The sequence below is a fragment of the Cynara cardunculus genome (assembly GCF_001531365.2).
Source record: "Cynara cardunculus var. scolymus isolate 2C chromosome LG 1, CcrdV1, whole genome shotgun sequence".
In the NCBI taxonomy this organism is placed as follows: domain Eukaryota; kingdom Viridiplantae; phylum Streptophyta; class Magnoliopsida; order Asterales; family Asteraceae; genus Cynara; species Cynara cardunculus.
Window position 1 is genome coordinate 15,752,973 of NC_037528.1, and position 10,682 is coordinate 15,763,654.

Below are 10,682 nucleotides of genomic sequence, written 5' to 3' on the forward strand. Positions count from 1 at the left end.
TATATAACTCTATTTACTACATTATTTCAATTGCTTAACGATATATAGTGTTTGTTTTATTATCCAACTTTCTCATCCTCACACCTTTTGTGTTTTCAACTTCGCTTCACGTATTTGCGCCGACAAAATTGGCAACGTAGTTTGCATGCTTCCCCATTCTTCTCGATGTGGAACTTGGATGCACTTCAATAAGTACATTTACAAACGTGTAATATTGCTTCATGTATAAAACCTACAAGATTATGTGGACTTTTGAAACAAAACATGTAAATATGTTTCATATATATGAAACATTGAAACAAACTCATATAAAAACAGAACATGTGAAACCTTTGAATCCTAACCTTATATATCAAAATTGATAAACACAAATACAACTAAGAAGTTGATAAACAATCCCTTATGAACTTTTTCATAGACATGACGACTATATATATATATATATATATATATATATATATATATATAAATACTCCGTATATATATTGATGCTTCGTTAAATTGAGTATTGATCAATCTGTGACACACAATCTTGGACAAATTTACATGTTGAAATGTAAGATGAACCATTCATGCTCGTAGCTTCCTCTGCACCTACTTTCAAAGCCTTTACTTTCTCTCTCATTGCTTTTCCTTCCTCGCCCTCCATCAGACCCCTCACCATCTTCTCTACCTCCTCCCTTCCCACCACTTTCTTTGTCGGCAAAACCTCTGGCCGAACCGCCACCTTCAGCTCCTCCGTCAACATGGTGGCATTCATCTTCTGCTCCGCATACAATGGCCATGCTATCATGGGTACCCCACTTGCAATGCTTTCTATCGTTGAATTCCATCCGCAATGCGTTAAAAAGCCTCCCACTGATATGTGGTTTAGAATCTCCACCTGTGGAGCCCAACATGTTACCACCAAACCAACGTTTTGGGTTCGGGTCAAAAACCCTAGTGGGAAGAAGTCGACTGGACCACTCGGTTGACCGGCGTTCAGGAAAGACCCGTCCACACAATGCTTGTTAGGCGACTTCACCACCCAAACAAATCTTTGTTTGCTCAGCTCCAATCCCCAAGCCAGTTCTGTAATTTGCTCAGCTGATATCGTTCCCCCACTTCCAAACGACACGTATAAAACGGAGTTAGCCGGTTGTTTATCGAGCCACTCAACCACCTCACCCTTCAAACCGGTTGGTTCGTACTTTTTGTGTATCGGACCAACGGTGTAAACCGGTTTATTCTTTAACATAGACCGCATGATATCGTTATCTCTAAGAGCATGGAGAGTTTGAGGCTCCAGTCCTTCCCATGTGTTTATTAGCATGCCATCTGCCAACGTCACAAGGATCGATTGGTCTACGTGAACTTGATACGATTCTTCGTCCCGGTCTAGCATGGGATCCACAAGTTCCTCCGGTAGGATCGGTTTGCAACCGGGTATCTCAATCGGCTCAACCTGATCAATAAATTGACCCACAACTTCCTTATCCAACACCGGAGAATACGCGAATAGTGCAGTAAACCATGCGTTGCCAGTGATGAACACGTACTTTGGCATCCTGAATTCTTTGGCGATCACCCAAGTTTCCGCCCCGAAAATATCGCCAACGAGGACATCTGGAAGAGGGTCCATGGAGGATATGGTGGTGCGGATGGCGGGTACGGTTTCCTTCATCATGACGCAAATGCGTGTTAAGACTTTGGCGTCGGGAGCGACAACGGAGGAGATGTCTGCAGCGGGGATCGGGATGACAGAAAGGTGGAGGTTGGAGGTGAAGGGATTGAAGAGTTTGGATTCTGCCGGTGAGGTGTTGGTGGTGACGGCGAGGATGGTAACACGGAGGTTGTGGTGATTGACAAGGCGGTGGCCAAATAACAGTGCCGGGAATAAATGGCCGATGCCGGGGCTAGAGATTATGGCTACGTGAAGCTTTTTCAGAGTCATAGTGATGATCAGAAATTAGGTTTTGATTGTTTTTGGGATGGTTTCAGTCGTTTATTTATGACCCTTTTATAGAGGAATAGCAAAATATTTGTTATTAACGATTAAGCTATCAAATAAGATGCAAGAATAAACCAGTTGGTTTTTGATTGGTTTGAGCTTGACTCCAAATATTAAAAAAAAATACTAAAAAGTCTCATATTCAAATCCAAGGATGAATAAAAATCCCCTTATGGTCATGTGAATTCAAATGCGGTGACTCCGAGCTATATACAAAGTAGGTAGTCGTCTTAGAATTAGTTGGCTTGTATAGCGGATTTGATATCTAGGTTAATAATATATATATATATATATATATATATAATTAATGATGCAAGAAAATATTTCTTACAAAAAGACTTATTATATATGTATAATTCTGGAACTCTTCTAGAACATTTTCAATAGTCTATGTAACGTTTTATTTATATAATTCGATTTGTCATGGAAATTGGATCAAGTTCCCAATTAGGGATATCTCCATTTTTGTCCCATTTCATCCCCATCATAATATTGGAGATTCTTTTTTTCATCTACACAATTCAAAATATATAGATGTTAATTTTACATTTAAATGATATATAATCTTGAAATTATAATCGTTCTACTTGTATATAAGCAATTCAAACACAACTATATCAATTACAATAATTAATAATTGAAATTTTTTATAATAATCACATCGATATATTAACAAAAGTTTCCCACAACAATCATGAATATTCATGTACTACCCCTTGTTGATCGATCCCGATATGTAATTCCTTTTATAAGTTTTTTGGAAGAAAGATTGATTATATTTATACAATATATATACTAACCGGGTATCGACAGAATTATTATGTTGAGTGTGTATATGTATCCCACTGAATTATTATTTCCTATGGTCAATAAATAAAGCGTTCTAGAAGGAATATAAAAATATGATGGAAAGTACTTGTAAAAACTAATTTATGTGAAATTGACAAAACAAAGGAAGAGAGTGATAGATGGTGAGAACTCCATACTCAGAGTACCATCACCATTCATTTAATGAATACTAATAATTTAGCTACTGACTAATTGCCCATCTATTTTATTACACATACGTACGCCTTCCCCGCAGCCTGCGGTCAACAACACGGGATCGGAGAAACCCAAAATAAATAATTTAAAAGATATGAATGAGGGTGGTGCCACATTTAATCGATTCATAATATTGAATTGTACATTTATTTGAAGCTACTATCTCCTCTTCATGGGTAATATAATTAATATATCTATCGGTTTTGTTTTCTTTTCTTTTCCTTTCCTATGTTAAATTTTAAATTGGTTTTTAAAGACCAAATGATACGTGTAGCTGTATAGGGTCGGATTCAGGAAGAAAAAAATAGATGAAAACCATGAAAAAACAAATGTAATAAAAGATTTTTTGGGGGGGGGGGGGRGAGATGAGAGTTTTTTTAATTTAAAGAATACTATTGTAATCGTCCATTGATAACATCCATCAATTCATCTAATCTAACGGTTGATAAGATATTTTTTTTAATTTTTCATTTACTTACCATTTTCCTCTAGACCCTCTCTCTCTCTTTTTATATATATATATATATATATATATATATATATATATATATAGGGAGAGATTCAAGGGAGAACACCATTGTTTTATTAAAATGCGAAATCATTTCTAAGCCTCCAAATAAGAAGAAAATAAAGTAAATAATTAAGGATAATCATAATTTCATATTTATCTGTAATCTTGTTGACTTCATTATCCCTAATATTATGTACATATAATACACTCAGGAATCACAATATATCAAAACATTATCACATTATTATTACAGCAAAATCAAATAATGAACAAATAGATGATGATTATGGACGTGATTATCACTGGTTTTTTATTATCACATCGTTATCACAACAAAACCACATAATTAATTAATTATTACATCATAAAAAAGTATTCAATTTATCAAAGTGTTATCACAAGAAAGTCATATCATTATCATACAATTATCGACAAGAGAGACATGAGCATAAGACGTCCTTGATGATACTACCAACATTTAAGGGATAAAGTCATTTAAAATAACAAAAATTATTGATGAATACTAATTTATATTCATTTATTCTAATTTTTTATTAGGGTTAAATAATTTGGAGGTCTAGAAGTGTTCTAACATTTTCATAAAATAGGGTGTTCTCGTTTGAACCCCGTATGTGTGTGTGTATGTGTGTGTGTGTGTGTATATATATATATATATATATACTAGAAGGGTACTCGTGTAATGCATCGAGACACAAATCCATTTCAATGTTTCGTTTTATTTTTTTTTATCCATGTCGATATAATACAATTTTATATATAAATGTTTTTATCAATTTTTGGCTATTATCTCTCCGGATTTTCTCCACCACAATTCTCTCTCTCTCTCTTCACGACTTTTCCTTCACCTATTTTCCACAGAATTCGAAATTGAAAGTTCTCAACTCAAAATGAAGAAAGGAGGTAGTATTAGTCGTGTCTCATCTTTGATTAGCTATTTTTAACAACCAAATTAGGTATTTTTGAAATCAGATGAGAAAGAGGTTTAGTAGATGTTTCAATGACAGAGACGGGTTTTAGAAGGTTCGTCGGTGATATGTCGCAAACGGGAGACGAAGACGAGAGAAGATGGCCGGATCCAATTCCAGATATTATTTAAAGGTAGAGGTGGTCGAAGACGATGAGACGGCATAATGATTGGGCTGTGCTTTGCTCCCATGGTTTACGTGTGTGTGTGTGTGTGTGTCTATATATGTGTGTGTGTGAAATGTTATTATGAATTGTTTAAAAAATTAACATATTGTTCAATAAGGGATTGAGCCGGTGGTTTCACATATAAAATGCTACTATGAATTGTTAAATATATATATATATATATATATATATATATTATTTCATACGTGAAACAACACTAGCATGAAACAAATGTAACAAAATCTATTATTGCTTCATATGTGAAACAAAATAATTAGTTTGGTTTCATGTTGGAAACAAAGATAGTCCACTTGTGTAAGGGTACATTTGTGTGTGTTAGGTGTCAACTCATATATTGGCTAGGTGTATGTGGAAGTTAGTTTGTTAGGGTTTATCATATAAATAGCGGGTTTAATCTTTGTAATTAATTAAGTACAAATAAAATCCACGAATTCTTTCTCCTTTTGATATGATATAAGAGTTATTCGTTCATCTTCTGTGATATATTTTCTCAGTCTTCTTATGCACAAAGTTCAGCAATAATATATCTCTACTATCTCCATAATTTACACAGCGTAGCAAACGATTTATGTAAACAAGCTTTAAGTTCAAGATATTAAATGTTATTTATAACCCATTTTAATGAAACCACTTCGAGATACAATTTCTGGTTCATCCATACTCCATTTTAGACAAATTTTACTTTGTTACATAGTCCTCACCAAAGAGAACGCAACTCAGTTATATATTATAGTAGATCCTATTAATTATATTTGGTTCCAAAATGATTACATCACACGTTTCCAATATAGCATTTCGAAGTTCACAACTAGCATCGAAGTTGATTTTGGATTAAAAGATAAGATGATTTGTTTTAAGTAGACGGTAGTAAACCATATTTTTAATCACATTTGTGGGATTGTTATTAGAGTTCCAGATCATCGGTTACACTTTAACCATTTCTTCTATATATATATATATATATATATATATATTGAAACATTTTCTTTCTTCTCAAGGGCTCTTCTGGAGAGTGATATGGGGGTTTCACATATACTCTCATTGATGGAGAAGACGCAACTTATTTTCTTATAACATAGCAGTCAGTACCACGTTTTTATTTAAGAAAATGATGGTCAATTACCCAACACTAGTTGACAAAGACTTGACATCACATAAGAGGGTCCAGTTTTTTCAAAAAGTTGGATCATTTTTTAGCCCTTGGATGGTTTTTTTTATATTGCTGAATATTTACAGTAAAACATCGAATTGTCATAGGAACCAGACCTTCAAATGACCCGGGGGGGGGGGGGGGGACACAATAAACCTTAAAAAAAAACTACCTTCACAATATCTCTGACGACCTCACAAAAAATAGTTGGTCTTACACAATCCCTACCCTAATGATATATCTATACCTATTGTTATTAAACAAAATATAATACATTCATTAAATTCAAATAGCATAATACAATTGGTTTAAATTCAATAGAAGTATAATAAACTCAATCAAAGGTCCAACATACCAAAAAGTTTTGTTTTCTTAGGGGTAGGGAATCTCAAACTTCGTCCAGACTAATCTAATGACAAATTATGATCGTAGGATTCACCAAAAATCCTGAAATAGATCTTCCAGTGGCCACAAACGTATATGTAGATGAAATGAGTCGAACTCAAATTGATTTTATCAGCACTTTGTCCTTATATACCACCTTTATGATTAACTTATTCTTAAGCTTCTATTCTTGACTTCTTGTTATAAGATTTTTAATACTAAAAATATTGTTTTTGTTTATGGGTATAAGATTTGATTTGAAGCACAGAAAAATGAATGAATAAAATTTTATATATTTGGTAAAATTATGTTTATGGATAAAACAGAAACATGTTGCGGCTGATTAAAATTAAAAATGAAAAGGATCCTAAATCCTAAATTTGTCTATTAAAAAGCAGATCTAAATTTTTTTTTACCGGCAACAAAGACGAAATATCATAAAAACTAGCAAGGAGCTAGCAAAAGAGAGTACAGGTTAAAAACAAGACAGGGGAGAATCACACCACTGTATCCAACTAATCGCCATAACATCTTTCGGCACCCTGTTTTTAAACCAGAAAAAAGAATACGCCTGAAGCTGGCCTGCAAGAAAAGTAGCCAACATCTGAGAAGGAGCAGAGAAGGTTTTACGGTTACGCAGGTTTCAAATAATCCAGAAGAATCCATACACCACTCCAATAAACGCCTTTTACACGAAAAATTCCCAACCACCTCCGAGCAACGGTTAAGAAGATTATCAATCGAATTCACCTGTCCTATGTCCACTTTCCACCATTTGCACAAATCCTTGAGCAATTGCCGAGATATCGAGCATCCTATGAATATATCAGTATTTATGATTCTTGATTATTAATAGAAACAAAATCCAATAGTCATCAACTCTTGGGATTTGAAAGACTGATGCATATTAATTTGTCATTTTGTACATTAAGTCAACGTGGATTGTGGTACCGGTTATAACTTGTACATCTCATTGGAGTCGCCTCCCATATATACACGTTCATTCTCTTTTTCACCTTCCAAACGTCTGGAGTTATATACACGTTCATTCTCTTTTTCACCTTCCAAACGTCTGGAGTTATATNACGTTCATTCTCTTTTTCACCTTCCAAACGTCTGGAGTTATATACACGTTCATTCTCTTTTTCACCTTCCAAACGTCTGGAGTTATATACACGTTTATTCTTTTACTTCTTTTAACAGTTCTTTTAAAATAGAAAAACAATAAAAAAAATTAGATTTTAAGTAAATTTTTTATTTTAAAAGATTCTCCAAAATGAAGAAAGTTTTTGTAATAGATTTTTCAAAATGAAGATTTTAGATTCTTTTTTTTAGCATATACTTTAAAACTTTTTATTCAGATTTTATTTTAGCAGATACTTTAAAACTTTGTATTCATATTCTTTTTTTAGCAGATACTTTAAAACTTTGTATTCAGATTCTTTTTTTAGCAGATACTTCAAATTTGAGGAACTCTCTAAAAATAATTGCTTAAAAAGGAGAAATGATGTGTTATTCTTTCTACCAATGAGAACTTTGAAATAGATTTGTTTAGCAGAGATAGAATAATATTTAATGAATTGTACATAATATTTTAATAATACAATTAATATTCTAATCTCTAAAATGGAGAATTTTTTGAAGATAAATATATTTTATTGATTTTATGCGGATTTCAACTTTTGAGTCTCACAATTTGAAAAAATCTATTGGAGATGCTCTAAAATCATCCAAATTTGGAGAATTTCCAAAAATGATTACCACGAAAATAGAATATTTTTTTATTATATTTCATCAATAAAAAAAACTTTAAATTAAATGTTTAAAAAAATATGAAATTCTTTAAATTTGAATAACTATCAAATATGGTTATTATGAGGGGAAAATTGTTTTATCTTTACAGATAAAAAATTTGAAATAAAATGTTTAAAAAAAGAATATATTATTTTACTAAATATTTTAATAATATGTAATATAATATTTTTTACAGAGGATATAGAATTTTGCAAAAGATAGTCTAAGAACATTCAAATAGAAAATCTAAAATAGATTCTAGATCTGGTCCTTCACGTTTGTAATTTGTTATGGATTTGATCGTTTACGTTTACTTTTACATAATATCTCTTCATTATGCAATTTGTCTTAGACTTGGTCTTTATGTCCATTAAGTTATGGGCAAAATAGTCATTTTATCATTTTCTTTTATTTTTCAATTTTTATTTAATTTTCTCTTGATTTTTGTCCGGTGGTTTTGCATTTTCTATTTTTGTCCCCATGATTTGTAAGTTATTGTCTTGTCTATCCCTATTATTTATATTTATAATTTATTGTTAAGGGTATTTTACTCTTTTTAGTTTTTTTTCTTTTTGGTCTATTAAATATCTTTTTTGGTATTTTAGTCTTTTTGATTTTAATAAAACTATATTTTTTTTGATAAAAAGATAATACATAAAAATTTATATTGTTTGGGTATTTTTTTATGATAAGATAATTAAATATTTTCATACATTTTTTTTATCATATTTGTTATTATGGTTTTAGTTTCTTATTAGTTTGATTATAATTGTTAAATCATTCAAGTGTAAGTCATGAAATACCCCTCACAATTATTCTTTTTTCATTAGGGGTCATAAAAAACTAAAACAATAATGATCATAATATTTATAAAAAAAAACTAATTATATTAAAATATTTAATTAGCTTATCATACACAATAAAAATTAATATAATTTTTTATGAGAAAAAATATAGTTTTATTAAATTAAAAAGACTAAAATATTAAAAAAAAATCAAAGAAATTGTTTACTAAACCAAAAAAAATCAAAAAGACCAAACACTTTAAGTTAATGAAGGATCTTTAACATATTTAGGTGTCGTTTATCAAACGCTTATCCGAGTAAGCACTTACCAAGTCACTTTACTTTATCATATGAATATGGTAAGGACTAAGAATTCTAACTGGTAAGAATGAAGACAAGAATCGAGAGTCTTACTCGGTAAGTGAAGACGATGACTCTTACCATAATTAGCACTTACCGAGATAAATTGTTGCATAAGATGCGTTTTAGTGAATTAAATCTTGTCCGGTAAGTAAGCGATAATGTTGAATTTTACCGGTAACTGCTTACCGGATAAGTATCTAGGTAAACGGCCCCTTGGTCTCAAGAACGAAAATAACAATAAATTACAAATGATAGGGATAAAATCGCGATCTCCAAACCTCATAGACAAAATCACAATCTTTCTCAAACTATATGGACGAAAATCGTAGTTTACTATTATTTTTCTATTATTATGAACTGAGGGAGACCAAACCTATGGTCAATGAAGTGATGAACACCTGTCACCTTCTTCGGCGAGCTTCACCGTCTTTGGCAAAACAACACCATCTCCGTCGATCGTCGATCTTCATCCATCCATCTCACCTCTCTCCTTTTCCCTTTTCTGTTTTATGGAGTATAGCATAGACCACCTTCCTCCTCCTTTTCCCATTTCCGTTATTATGGAGGGGGTGTCGGCGCTTGAGATGGAGGTTGGTGTATGGCGATGGATGTTGCCAGTGGATGAGGTGGACGATGGGCGTGTCGGTGCTTGTGACAAACAAAAGGGGAGGGTCCCGGAGGGATCAAGAGTCGATGATTTTTTAGAGAGAGAGCCGACAAAGAATACGTATTGTATTTTTTATAAACTACTAAAAGATACTCGCGTAATGCAGTAAGATATATTCGATTTTGATGTTTAGTTTTATTATTTATCTTTGTGGATATTATAATATGGTTCTACATGGTTTTGAGAAAATCGATAATGTTTTTATTTTTGAATAAATATAAATTTAAAGATATCATAAGAATTTGAAAAAAAATATTAAAATTCTAGTTTTCTTGTGTAAATTCTTTAATTTAATTTTATTATAATTTACTTAGAGTTAATAACGAATTAATTTATTTTTTGTTTAATAATATAATTTTTTTAAGAATAATAATTAAGTATTTCGTTAAATAATCAATTTAAAATGAGAAGTTTATTCAGTATTTGATTTTAAATATATTTATTTACGGTTAGTTATAGAATTCAAACATGAAGTTTTATTAAATTGTATTTACGCACATTTTACTTGTAATTTTGAATTTTAAATAATATGTATCAATAAACAGTATTTAATGTATAAAAAATAATTTTTAAAAGTTTATGTTAAATAGTTTATAATATAGTATAGTTAGTATATTATAGTAGTAATGCATAAAATAGTAATTAAATAATCATAAAATAAAGAAAATGGTAAATTGACGAGTTTGATACATAAGTAATAGATGGTGTGGTTTGCATAAGTGGAGAGTTAGTGTATTTATACTATATTATAAAGTATTTGACAAAAACTTTTAAAAATCACTTTTTATGTGTAAAGTACTATTTATTAATGCATATTACTT

General features: G+C 31.3%; 1 protein-coding gene across 1 annotated transcript; it reads right to left on the reverse strand.

Annotated features, from left to right (window-relative positions):
* Positions 1–496: 496 nt before the first annotated feature.
* Positions 497–1,966, reverse strand: LOC112516999 (anthocyanidin 3-O-glucosyltransferase 5-like). The gene has a single exon (XM_025124319.1). It carries the CDS (start codon positions 1,931–1,933, stop codon positions 497–499), a length of 1,437 nt encoding a protein of 478 aa, XP_024980087.1. The 5' UTR covers positions 1,934–1,966.
* Positions 1,967–10,682: the final 8,716 nt, after the last annotated feature.

Coding starts and splice junctions, on each gene's coding strand:
- LOC112516999 (XM_025124319.1), bottom strand. CDS start 1,933: ATGACTCTGAAAAAGCTTCACGTAGCCATAATCTCTAGCCCCGGCATC.